This window comes from Carassius auratus, chromosome 41, assembly GCF_003368295.1.
Source record: "Carassius auratus strain Wakin chromosome 41, ASM336829v1, whole genome shotgun sequence".
Lineage (NCBI taxonomy): Eukaryota > Metazoa > Chordata > Actinopteri > Cypriniformes > Cyprinidae > Carassius > Carassius auratus.
Genome location: NC_039283.1, coordinates 4,647,259 through 4,661,279, shown reverse-complemented (window position 1 = coordinate 4,661,279; position 14,021 = coordinate 4,647,259). Strand labels below are relative to the sequence as shown.

General features: G+C 37.1%; 1 protein-coding gene across 1 annotated transcript; it reads left to right on the top strand.

Moving 5' to 3' along the window:
* The first annotated feature begins 6,095 nt into the window (after window positions 1-6,095).
* LOC113059862 (FAST kinase domain-containing protein 4-like) lies at window positions 6,096-13,301 on the top strand. The gene is made up of 12 exons (XM_026228500.1): window positions 6,096-6,182; window positions 6,666-7,145; window positions 7,227-7,408; window positions 8,165-8,309; window positions 8,441-8,615; window positions 8,721-8,878; window positions 9,005-9,115; window positions 9,219-9,363; window positions 10,207-10,452; window positions 10,596-10,707; window positions 10,792-10,906; window positions 12,102-13,301. Exons 2-12 carry the CDS (start codon window positions 6,738-6,740, stop codon window positions 12,201-12,203), a joined length of 1,899 nt encoding a protein of 632 aa, XP_026084285.1. The 5' UTR covers window positions 6,096-6,182; window positions 6,666-6,737; the 3' UTR covers window positions 12,204-13,301.
* The last annotated feature ends 720 nt before the right edge of the window (window positions 13,302-14,021 follow it).

Here is a 14,021-nt window from a genome sequence, read left to right as displayed (position 1 = left end):
ACAAACTTTTGAGCCAAGGGAGAGATACACTACAAATGGGCTCTCAGAGCCATCATCATGTCATAATGGAACTGGCAACCACCAGGCAGAGAAAGACAGGAGCAACAACCATACAGTTAGAGAGGTGGTGATACAACAATACAACAGGGAGAGTGAGTGAAAAAGATAGAGGGGGTAGAAGAAATTGAAAAGAATGGGGTCTGATTCGCTTCAGTGGAGATGTATACATGGCTTTCAGTTTGCCCAAAAAGCAATCTGGCAGTGTGAGAGTGTGTTTGGTCACCATACCTGAAAGAACAATGTAAGACACAAAATAATACACAGTATGTGCACACATAAGATAAAAATCTCTTGCTACATACTGCAAAAATTGACCATAAAAATAAAGAAATTACTTCACTGAGTACAAAACACGTCTGTTCAATCATACTGGACACCAGATGGCGCCCTCATGCAGAGACTAAAAAGTAATAACACAGAAGTAATAAAACTCATGGCTTTCGAGGAAATCCCTCATATGGTTAAGGCAGGGGTCACCACCAAACTCTGTCCTGAAAGGCAGGTGTCCTGCAGAGTTTAGCTCCAACTTGCCTCAACACACGTGCCTGGAAGTTTCAAGTATACCTAAGACCTTGATTAGCTGGTTTAGGTTTGTTTGATTGGGGTCGGAGCTGAACTCTGCAGGATACCGGCCCTCCAAAACCAAGTTTGGTTACCCTGGAATAATGTATTCAGCTATCATTGTAACTGAATAAAGAGAAGATAGAAACTTTTTGAATGATGAAGCATGATGCCAATAAATACTCGACTGCGACAATATATAGTTAAGTATAAAAATTAAGTATATTTATAATCCACTGCTGAACGACGCAGCCTGTATTACAGATGAAAATATATCTTCTGCCTCATTCTGTGATAAGAGGCCAAATCAGATCTCAGAAGGAAGTTATTTCTAACACTAACTGTTACTGATGTTGTGGAGTAAAAACATGTTATAATGTTCTCTTTTGTTGTAAAACTGATAGAAACGCTTCTCACTGCAAATTATTACAAGGGAAGGTGTTAGGCTTGTGTTGCTTTTTAGAATGCTCATTACAAGCAGGGAGCCTTGCTCATCTCAGCACTTAAACTCACAGACACACACAGAGCTAAAAACTGTGAAAAATTAAATGCTCAGAAATTATTTAAAATCAACCATAAACCATGTATGTCATACGGAATGGTTCAATATTATATAGACTCACATGGACTGTATTTTTGCTGGAAACGGTTTAAATTGAACAAATACAAACATTTTTCACTTTCGCTGCTTTTCATTTTACAAGAAATGAATTGATGCAATGGAGTAGTGTGGATTACATTGAATTATTGTGATGTTTTTATCAGCTGTTTGGACTCTCGTTCTGACGGCACCCATTCACTGCAGAGGCTCCATTAGTGAGCAGGTGATGCAATGCAAATATATATATATATATATATATATATATATATATATATATATATATATATATGTATATATATTTTATTTATTTTTTTATTTTTATTTTTTTTTATCTTACAATTCAGACTTTTGTTTATTTTATGTGAGGAGCCTCCATTAAAACAAGCAGGGGTGTGTTTCCCAAACGCATTGTTAGATAACTGTGGTGACAAGTTCTATTGAACTACTGGCAAATGATGGACTGTATACGCTTTTGGAATGACACTCCCGCCAATCAAATTCTCAGATCAGAACTAACTGTTGAATAATACTGTTAATTATTATCATGAAGTCACTGTTCCTGTGTCTCAAGTGGTAGAGCATTGCATTAACAGTGCAAGGTTGTGGGTTCAATTCCCAGGGAACACAGGTAAAAACCGTTAGCCCAAATGTACTGTAAGTTGCTTTGGATAAAAGCTTCTGCTAAATGCATAAATTTAATTGAACTGTACCTCGTTAGGCAATGATGAATTTATTAGAATTTTCTCTCCTCACATGCACAATGTTTTCATCATAATAAGAGGCATCATTGAAATTAAAACATAAGGTGGATACAGTAGCTCTTAAAGTCATTCACTATTTCATTGAAAGTGTTCTTTTTGGCTTAAAGTTCTCAGTTAAATCAGGACATCAGACTCCCTTAATTATGAACTAAGCTCAGTCTAGTTATACAGATCCCCAAAGCCTAACCCACTAGATTTCTTAAATTTGCAATAGAAATAAAATATGAAGTCTGTACTAAGAGACCTCTAAAATAAGATCCTTAGAGGAGGCCAGAGCTCTCAGCTTATTACTGTTAAACTATCATGAGTGCGATTGACAGATACTTAACTTCACTTAACCTGGCCAACTAATTACCATTCTGCTCCGTTTAAGAGACATTCAAATGCACCTCAGTTTTACACAAAGATTAGATTGAGTTTTAAAATGTTGGTTAAAATATGCCTTTCTTCAAATGGCATAAAACATTACACAAATCTATCTCAAAGTCTTATGGGTATCTACTGGAAGCTTATGCAAATTCAGCCGACTAAGTATGAAGCATGTCAAAGTTCTGATGTGTGCATTAAAGACTGTAAAACGGCCTGCACCTCTCTGTGTCGTTAATGTAAATCACACCATTAACCAGATGTCTATGTAGGCCGTGGAGAGCTGATGGAATGGAGCATAAATCACCAGATAAAGGTTCAGTCAGTGATTGTAACTCTCCGTTCTTCTCTTTGTGTCTCACTTTTACTCTATCTTTCCAAAGTGGCACTTGAAAAGGGCAGTTAATGGAACTGCTCCATATTACACTGCTTCTAAAAGTTTATCCTTTCCATTCACCTCCGGTTGAGCTGCCTCATTACTGAAAAATGTTTCACTTGCCCTTTTCTATCTCTTAAATTCAATATAAAAAAAAAACAGACTTGTATGAGATTGAACCATTTCCTTTCTCCCCTGCCTTGCACTTGATCTTTAAGGAGAAAAAAATCAAAAGCAAAATCTACTTCTCTTTCATTCATAATACAAACATGCCTGTTTATAAAAAAAAAAAAAAATGTACAAAAAAAATAAATAAAAAAACACTGTAGCCAGTTTCCAGACCAGAACTTTCTTTCTTTCCAGAGGACATTGTACTACTGATTTACCAAATTATTGAGTATTTCTCTTCTGACCACTAATGCAGTAATCAATCAAATTATATAAATGTAATAAAATATTTAAAATATATTATACAAATCTCCTAAATTGAAGAATGTATCCTTCTACTACAGTGTCATTTCAAAAGACTTTCCACACTCGAATATCCTGAAAATAATCAGCCAAACTACAAAATAAATTAAACCTGCAAGTACCTCCAAAAACAGAATGTATAATTTTCTATTTTCTTCTTGGACATTATGTTTTGCTCTCTTGACTGTCGCAGCACTCCATTATAGACACAGCTTAGGCTGATTTAGATGAAATCATCTTCTACAAAATGTTTGCTGCTTTCATGCTATTACTGAACCCACAAAAGACTTCTATTGTGCATGTGTGCACCCTGTTCCCATTAGAGAATAATACCACTGGAGCGGTTAATGAAGGATTTGATCAATTCAATCAGTTTATATTGTTCGGTACACAAAACCTGGAGCTTTATGGCTGAGCTTACCAATCACCAGACTAGCTCAAATATGATTTCAATCAAGACAGCTTTTTGAAAAAAAGATGTAACATATGTATGTATATCACCATCAAAAAAAAAAAAAAAAAAATTATAGAAACAAAAAGAAGAAAAAACATTCCGGACCAACTAAACAAGTGGCAGTGAATTAATTTGATTAATGAATTAGTCAATACTGCCATCTGCTGGACATCTTGATTAGTAGCTTTTTCTCGACTGCAATAGTTTTCTCGCTTGCTAGATTGCAAAACTCTCCTTAAATTAATGGATATTTAGCGAATATGAACAAAACATTATTAAGTTATGTTAATGACTTATTTAAAAAGATCGTGTGATCTGAAAGAAAGCCATGTAGTTGTTAACCCTCACCGCTGTTATAGTAATGAGGTTAATGTTATTTTCCAAGTAATATTTTTCAAGTAGCCTATATAGGTTCTGAAAGGTAAGTACGCGGCAATATATACTGAGAAAACGTGTATAAGAAGTTCATACAGAGGCAGTATTAATCAGGGATACATATTATATAGTGCCTTCCACTATTATTGGCACCCTTGGTAAATATGAGCAAAGGCAGCTGTGAAAATAAATCTGCATTGTTTATCCTTTTGATCTTTCATTTTAAAAAAATCACAAAATTCTAAACTTCCATCAGAGTAAAACAATTGAAAGTGGGGAGAAATAAATGTTTTCTCAAGTTCATGTTGGCCACAATTATTGGCACCCAGTTGTTTTTTTATTTCCCAAGAGTTTTCTCCTATGATGCCTGAAGAGTTTGGAGAACACCTGATAAGAGATCATAGACCATTCCTTCATGCAAAATCTCTCCAGATCCTTCAGATTCACAGCTCCATGTTGGTGCTTCTTCTCTTCAGTTCACTCCTCTCATTTTCTATAGGGTTCAGGTCAGAGGACTGGGAGTCTTTAGCCACTCAAACTCTTCTCCTCACTGTGCATAAGGATGACACATGTCCTCTTCCAGACAGAAAACATCTTTACTTGATTGAAACCCTTTGATTATTGCCCTGATTGTGGAAATTTGGATTGTCAGTGCTTTAGCTCTTTTCTTACAGCCACTTTCTATTCTGTGAAGCTCAACAATCTTGTTATGTACTGTACATCAGAACTATATTCTTTGGTTTTACTCCTTAAATTAAATTAAATTAAATTAAATTTATGCATTTAGCAGACGCTTTTATCCAAAGCGACTCACAGTGTATTCAGGCTATCAATTTTTACCTATCATGTGTTCCCGGGGAATCAAACCCCCAACTTTGCGCTTAATAATGCAATGCTCTACCAATTGAGCTACAGGGACACAATTAAGGGGTATTTAGCCTCATATTTATATTCATGTGGAACAGGAAGCCAGACTGGACAATATCATGCTAATAGTCACCCTGGTGTGCTAATAAATAATTTCTAGGGGTGCCAATAATTGTGGCCAGCATGCATTTGAAGAAAAACTATCATGATATTTTCTCCCTACTTTGAAGTGTTTTACTTTAATTGCTACATTAGAATTTTGTGATAAAAAAAAAAAGAAAGCTCAAAAGGATAAACACTAAAAGTGGAGGGTACAGTACATCATATCAGTAACAGTATACTGGGTGTAATGGGATTAAATATAGAACAATTCTAAAACATGGATTTAACGTCAACATTTCACTTCTAATGTTAAATGGATGTTTATTTTAATGTAGTCTTCTCCCTTTGGTCAGTTCCAGAATAATTTCTGCAATTTTATTTAATTTATTTGAAATAATTAAATGAGCAGTTTCACATCTATCTTGTATTCTTCAGCTGGTTGAGGTTGATATGAGACTTAGGAAGTAATTAATGAATAAGGCATTACTTTTTAGTGTAAGTAATTAATATTATAATTACACTGTTGAAGATGTAATTAGCAATTAATTACTTTTTAGAGCAATTTATCCAACACTGATTATTAAAACTTTATTAAAAGGATAAAAAAATGTACTTCACTGCACATTTGAAGTGGTTTGCTTAATTCAGATGCAGATAAAATGGTATAAATAGTTGTTTTAATTTATTTATTTATTTATTTTCCCCACCGGCTTTTGTTTCTTTTGTCACCAAATTAGCAGTTTTTTTCCAAAAAAGTATCAAAGTAACTGAAAATGTTAAGTGTATATGTAAAAACAATAATAATAATAATTAATTTTTATTTATTTATTTATTTATTTATTTATTTATTTATTTATTTATTTATATTTATTTATTTATTAAGGTAAAATGTAAAAAATACATGAGTAATGTAATTATTAGCTGGGGAAGAAATCTATTTATCTATAAAAGCATTAGCAAAAAAAAATTTCCCCCACTTTGCATTATCTACTATGGGAACTGACCATAGACCTCCAGTCAACACAAGTCTCACAGTTTCTCTTTGCAATTCATAGGCATGTCAACCAATCACAATGCGCTGTCGAAATCACGTGTTGCCGGTTCCCTGACGCAAAAAATCCGCGACTCCTTCTGCTCTTTCCTCCATGTGAATGTCGTCGCTGCTCTCATAAAAGCTGGTTTGACAAGGTAAGAGAAGGCAATATATTTTTCATCGGTGGTGACAGCGCCGTCCTGTTCAGTTTTGCTAAAACATGTTTATTAAACTGTATTGGTGTTTATTGGGTTGCCGAAAAGTCTTGCTTGATAATGTTGACAGTTTCATAAGCTCTTCGCGGCGCCTGCCCAAATCGGCAAGGTCAGAATAGACTTTAACCCATTATAGACAGCCAGGTAATTCAGAAATTTGACAGATCTTTATTATGGTGGCCACATTCAGTATATTTGGGGAGTGTTGAAGTTAAGTGCTATTCTTTTGAAAGCAACAGTACTAGTAAAATAAGTAACGTTACAAAATAAAATACAAAATGGTATATGCTTTTTTAAATGCTTGGCTAAAGGCAAAACACTACCACATAAATTATATTTTAACATTTATATCTGACTGGTGCTATTTTTAATGTAAGTTTGGGCTGTGTCTTTTCTTATATGTGCTGTTTGATCGATTCCTAGGTGCACTGCTCAGGTGAGGTGTGGGGCAGATGCTTTGACTGGTTGTTGAATACAGGAAGTCCTCTTTTCAAAATGACCACCAGGCTGCTGTGCAGATGGGCGCGATTGTTTCCTCGCTGTCCTCAGGCTGCTACAGCCTCAGCCCGACTACAGACCTCAACAGTCCACCAGACAGAAGCGATGTGCCAGATGTCTCTGTCTTGGATCCGTCCTTCAGCTAGACACCTCTGTCAGAGCAGTGAACTAGCTAGGATGGAGGAGACAACGACATTGCCATATGAGCAAACACAACTAGTTCGACTTGTTGAAAAGGCATCCACCCCAGAGGAAGTGCTTCAGTTGTGGGCAGAGCATGGTGGATCCGCCGGCGATGCTGCCAGGTGTCTTGTCCAGCTGAACCTGCGGGTCATGGAGAAGGGTGGCAAAGGGATCCTAAAGGATCCGCGGTGCGAGAGCATGCTGGAGACCGTTCACTCTCAGGTAGCCAAGACTGAATGGAAAGTCTGCTTGTCATTGATATTGAGATGGCAGAAGATTATCTTTGTTGTTCTTCTCTCACAGGTGTCCTCGGTGTGGAATGGTTCTCTGGTGGGACTTCTGCGTGCTCTTACTATGTTGGGTGTCCCTTGTGATGCCCCTCTACTCTGCTCCATCCAGAATGAAGTGCTCTGGAGGATCCGGCGTCTCACTTACCGGCACCTGGCGTACCTGATGGACTGGGTAGCCTTTCAACAAAGACGAGGGTGGGATTCACATGCTTGACAGCTTGATTCATAATTAAAGTCATTACTACCGCAACAAAATGTAAAATTGAACCTTTAAAAAAAACTTTTACATTTTATCCCAGTCTTAGTTTAGATATTTTAAAATGTATTGGATTTGACTAAATTAAATTACTCTATTACTGTTCTATTACTGTTAAAAAGTTTGGGTCTATAAGATATTTTCTATAAGTTTTATTTAGTGAGGATGCATTAAACTGATAAAAACTGATTGTAAAGACTTGTACATTGAAAAAAAAAAAAAGCAATTAAATGCTTCACTTTTTAACTTTTTCTCAGAGAATCCTAAAATCGGTATCATTCCAATGCAACTGTTTACAATATTGATAATAAATGTTTCTTGAGCACCAAATCAGCATATTAGAATGATTTCTAAAGAATCTCAATACGCTGAAGTACGACTTGTAGCGACTGGCATAATGCTGCTGAAAATTCAGCTTTGGCATCACAATACAATAAATTACAATTTAAAATATATTAACAGTTATTTTAAATTGTAATCATTTTCACTATATTACTGTTTTTACTGTATTAGCCCTACTGAGCATAAGAGACTTCAAACGTAAGTATGAGTATGCATTTGCTTTGAATGAACGGATATGAATGAATATCTATGTCAGTAATTTTTTCTTAAAAGTTTCTTAAGTTCTTGATGCTGCAGTTGGTCCAGTAAGTAGCTGGTCTGTTCTCATAATGCTGTTGTTCGTGTTGTAATAGGTATGAAAATGAAGCACTTACCACAGCGCTGCTGAAACAGCTGGAGCTGCGCTGGACAGAGCTGTGTGACAGTCGTACCGTCAGCATTCTCATGGGCCGTGCTTCGCTCTTCACCCCCTCTCTCATGGACAAACTGGAGGACAAAGTGAGTAAACACACACACACACACACACAAACATCTTTAGCCACCTACACGTTTTAAAAAATCTGCTTCATGTTGTATTAGGTTTGTGTAACTTGATTGTCTAGCACTGAACAGTATCTTGTGTTTTCTAGGCTCTGGAGTTGGCAGAGAGCTTCAGCGCTGAGGATATCCGGAGGGTGGCCTTTGCACTGGCCTCTCAAAACAGACGAGCCGTTCCTTTATTACGTGCTCTCTCATACCACCTGAACCAGAAACCCTCTTTTGAACTTAAAACACCTTTGCTGCTTGACATTGCATACGTTTATGGTCAGTGACATTTTTTGCAATTAACCTCATAAAACTTGATTCTTGCCTAGACTGGTATAAATAACTCTAAATCTAATTGTGTTCTCGTCTTTCTCTAAATAAAAGGTAAGCTGAATTTTCACCAGACACAAGTGCTCCAGAGAATAGCGGCAGAGCTGTTGCCTAGGTTATCAGAACTGAGTTCCCTCGACGTCACCCGCTGTGCCAAGTCTCTAGCCTTTCTCAAGTGGCTCCACTTGCCTATGTTTGAAGGCTTTGCTCAGGTCTGGAATCCTTTTTTATCAGATCAGCACCAAGAAAAAAACCTTTTATTTAGTTTGATTTAAATCGTCTTTCACCAGTCTATGTTAACATATTTATTCTTTTTTCCCCTGTCTGTTGTTTTTCAGCACTATGTGAGTAACAGTGAAAACTACAGCACTCTGCAGGTGTGTAATCTCCTCATGTCTTTCGCCAAACTCAACTTCCAACTCGGTAAAGGAGAGGAGTTTTACCAAAAGGTAACCGGTTTTTAATATTGTATTATTATTATACTTGATTAAATGCAATGGAGAGTGTGTATGTATGTGCATGTACCTATTATGTTTTATTGTGTGGCTATAGGTACACAAAGCTTTGGAAGGTTCCTTTCAGAATTTGGAGCCATTCCTGAAAACAGACGTGGTCTGGTCGCTGTGTGTGCTGAACCAGGCCAATCCTTATTACATCTCCTCTGTTGCCCAGTATGACTTTCTGAAGAAACTTACAGGTGCATAGGCATGAATATGCTAAAAGTATTCAGAAAAGGCTGTACTCCATTTTGGGAAAACTGCTGAATTCACATTTCTTATGTCGCACTTTGATCAGTTGCTGCTCTCATCCGAGACACATGGTGGCAGTATAACCTCGCTGTCCAGTGTCTGTCTTTACTTTGTCGTTAGAGGCAGATTTAACATACAATACCCTTCAAACGTTTGTGGGAAATAAGATTTTTTTAAATCATTTTATTCAGCAAGAACACATTAGCTTTTAAATTGTCATTTCTATCACAAATAATGGTGTTTTGAACTTTCTATTCATCAAAGAATCCTAAAAAAAAAAAAAAAAAACAGTATTCTGGTTTCCATAAAAATATTATGCCGCACAATTAATTAACATTAATAAAAATTATAAATATTTCTTTAGCACCAAATCAGCATATTAAAATGATTTCTGAAGGATCGTGTGATAGTGAATACTGGAGTAATGGCTGCTGAAAATTCAGCTTTGTCATCACAGGAATACATCTAATTTTAAAAAGATATAAAAAGTAGAATAGATTGTTATATTTCACAATATTGCTGTTTTACTGTAATTTGTTTATTTTGGTAAATTTAGATTTGGTGAGCGTAAGGGACTTCTTTAAAAAACACTTTAAGGACTTGTCAACCCCAAACCTTTCCATGGATCACATAAGCATAAATGTCAATCAACATAAACTATTTTTTTTTCTTCTTCTTCTTCTTCATACAAGGAAATTTCATAGTGACCAAGTCTGTCAATCTTTGCACTGTGCACTATAGTCAGTCTGCAGTTGTATGATGTCATGAAAACGTTTTCCTGACCTATCCAGCAGGAGGCACTGTGGATCGGACCGAGACCTATCGGCTGAAATTGCTCCATATCTCTGCCTTTGCTCAGCTGGAGCCTCTAGGAATCACTACCGAATCCCCCACTGTGCTGCTGCCAGCCCCCCAGCCCAAAGTGGAGGTCAGCACCCCTCTGCAGAGCAGCCTACACACAGCCCTCCAGAGCCTGACAAACGGCCGGACACAGGCCCTCCGCACCGCCGTCAAAACCATATACGGATGGACAATAGGTGAGTAGCAACTGTGAAGTTAAGTACTTTTCCAAGGTAACCGAGGACATATTTAATTCCCATTCATTGATCATGAATCCTTAAGCAGGAGTCTTACATAATCTCCTGTTAATATGTGAATCTGTTTTTTGTTTTCACCACAGATGGAGAGCTTATGGTAGATTCAGAAAATAAGCCAATTGATTTGGAGAACTTGAAAGCCCCTCATTTACCTGGAGGTGGTGGACGTGATGCCTTACCTGCAGGGGCACGGAGGTGAGTGTTAAAGTGAAAGCCTTGTCCTAAGTTCACATACAGAGATTATTTCTAAATTTGTCAGTTGTGTATGTCTATTTCCAGAATAGCATTTGTGGCTTGGGAGTTTCCTAACTTTTGTCTCAAGAGCAAGGATCTGCTGGGCCGCTTTGCCATGCAGAAACGTCACCTACAGCTGGCTGGGTTCATAGTGGTGGAGGTGAGACACAGTGAAATAATCATTCTTAAAGTGACTCCAATGCTATCTTTCCTCTGTGTTAATAACGTTTTATCTGTGGAGTGAACTTCACGATTCTCATTGAATTAAGATCCATTTGCACAAAAAACAGCAACAACCGTTAACGTTCTGTTTAATATAAGCACTCACTGCAGTTTATGACGCTTGCCACTTTAACCTTTCAAGCTCTTTGTTGTTGAGTATATTCTGATGGAAACTGGAAAGAAAAATGACCTGAATGTGATTTTAACAATAGTGTTCCTCTTTGTCTTTATCGTTATAGTTGTGATGATGTCCTCTTTATTCTCGTAGAATTAAAACAATGATTAAAACATTTATCATTATAGTTGTACTTGCTGTGCAATGATTCCTAAATGTTATAAATATTGTACCTGGTAAATGAGTTTTAATGAAGTGCAGGTTAGCAGTGTTTTATTGCACGAAGTAAACTAATTTTGTAAGCATGCTTTAGTTATGTGGGCATTAGGGGTCAGATGGTCAGTATTAGCTGTATATCATTTACTGATGGTCTTCCAAATCACAATACCACTTATTATTAGATATACTCCTTCGTTAATAATACTGGTGTAGTTAGCCTGATTAGCTGTATTCCTGTTGTCTCAGCTATTACATGAAAGGCATTCCCCCTGGCTTTGGGTTATAAATAGCGTCGATAAAGACAGAACTGTGGAAAAGGACTCAGGCTCTGTCTGCAGCATGTAGGCCAATCCTGTTAGCCCTCTGCCTCCCGGGGTACAGTTTGATAGAGTAGGCTGGACTCGTCTTGACTTCCAACTGAGCACAGGGCTGACATAATACTCTTGCCATTTGATGCACTAGCTGACAACAGCCATTTTAATACACCAGAGTTCATAAAACTTCCCCACTTTCTGGGATTGATTTTGCGTTCCAATTCCATTGTCTGTTATGTAGTAGTTTATGAAGCACAGTTTACACAAAAGTCATTTTCAAACCAAAAGCAGCTTACTGTTGGCCAATGCAGTAAATCCTAGGTTATGGACAAGTTTAAACTGTTCTTGAATCTTTTACCCTTCAATTTCATTTTCCAGTGATTGCCACTGAAATGACTTGCCAGAAAACATGAAATGTTGACCACACTTTCACTCTTAAGTATACAGATGAGTCACAACCTCTCCCCTTCCGTGTTCCCTTACAGGTGCCGTACTTTGAATGGCTGGAACTGAAGTCCGACTGGCAGAAAGTGGCTTACTTGAAAGACAAATTAGGGAAGGCAGTGGCTGAGGACATGGCTAAATGAGCCGTCAAGCCTGTCAGTAACTTTAAATGCTTTTGACACAGGCTGCTCATAGACATCAACAGCGCCAGACAATAACATCAATTACAGGTGAGGGAATGACATCGATATCAAGTACTACATATACACGCAACAGAGAGCTTGCCGCAGCATCCTCAAGTCCCATAACCCACCTGAACATCAGAGTGGAAATCGAATGCGTCTGGAAACTGTGATCAATCTCTGCAGGAACAGAAAGCAGAGCCTCCAGAAATCAGCAGATGCTCGGAAGCAACAGAGTTGTGTATCCACTGCCTTCCCAAACAAGAAACACTGAGCCAAAGAGTTATGAAACGAAAAGCTTGACTGATCTGAAGAGGCATGAGCAGTGTTCACCACAGGGGGAAACTAAATAATCAGAGCTTTGTGTTAATTGTCCACATCCTCAAAAACAAATGGATGTTCATTCTCTCTCCTTCCACTTATAATAAATACATAAACCTTCTGTTTTTGATGCAGTTGCCTAGACAACACATGGGGCTTTCCTTGCTGCCATGGAGACTGTTATGTTCAGAATATTTATGGCGAAAGAGATTGAAAGTTCAGTACTTAAAAAGTACTTTTATTACACTTAGAAAATTTAAAATAACTTCTTGCTTCACCTAATATCTGAGCATATGTGAATATGCTTGTGATTTCATGAAATATATGTAAAACAAGGCGCTGTGTAAGAATACATATTGGATTTTAATGTTTTTCTTTAAATATTTATTTTGGAAAGGTTGTCATTGCATTCTGGTTATGTTGCAGACCTGTTATTTGCTGTCGCGTTAGCCTGACTTGTCAGTCTTCATGGAGAATAGACCTTCCTGTTGAAATCTCGAAAGAATTTGTGCGGAGCATGGATCTCTCATTTAGACTTTCACCTCAGTTTTTGCAATGTGTGTAAAAACTAATCTCATAATTTTACCAGAGAGCATATGGTGACTTATTGCTGTATTTTGCTGAATGTGGTTTGTTAATGTTGGCTGTCTGTCTGCTGTAATGCTGTGATGTTCTAGATCTCAAAATATTTTGTGCAATGAGCATAGAATTCTGATTAAATAAAACTGTAAAAAATGAGGTATGGTTTGTTGTGGTGCTGCGCAAATCTCCTGATATGGATCATAATCTAATAAATGTCTTTTTAATAATAAGCTGCCTATTATCAATTAACAAGAAACAGTTAAAGTTATCGGACCTTAGCTCAAATGCAGGGGTTTTTTTTTGTCACTAAAACTGAAGTCATGTTCCCCTCAAGTTCACAGCAGGGTAAACGCAAGGGTGGTTCATCAAATTAAATATGAACATTCAATGTTCTTCTTTATTATATCTATTGATTTAGAATTTAGAGCCTAACGAAATGAAGCTTTGAAAGTCTCTGGTCTCTATTTCTTCTCTTGGCTGGTATAACGCAACACCTTTGCGTAAATGCACCGTTTTGAGCATCCAAATATTTTTGGGACAGACCTCAAAAAGACCTAAGTTACCTCTTTTCTGGGCAGATTGCCAACCAGCACAACAGTTAATTGAACAAGATATTAAAATTGGGTAACTTACATTTTATACACTATATTACTTTGTTTTGCTCCACAGCGATAACGTTTCCAAACAACACGTGATGGAAGCAATCTGCGTTTTAAACTAATCGGTTTAATAAATGATTCAATTGACTCACTCAAAGAACAGTCACTTGTTGCATGTTAGATGAAATCCATCATGGAATCCCAACCAAGCAGACTACCGTAGTTTGACAAAAACACGCAAAACCACAAACAATCGGCACTTTGAATTAATTAATTA

Coding starts and splice junctions, on each gene's coding strand:
- LOC113059862 (XM_026228500.1), top strand. CDS start 6,738: ATGACCACCAGGCTGCTGTGCAGATGGGCGCGATTGTTTCCTCGCTGT. Junction 8,310..8,440: donor TGGACAAACTGGAGGACAAA/GTGAGTAAACAC, acceptor TGTGTTTTCTAG/GCTCTGGAGTTGGCAGAGAG. Junction 10,453..10,595: donor CATATACGGATGGACAATAG/GTGAGTAGCAAC, acceptor TTTTCACCACAG/ATGGAGAGCTTATGGTAGAT.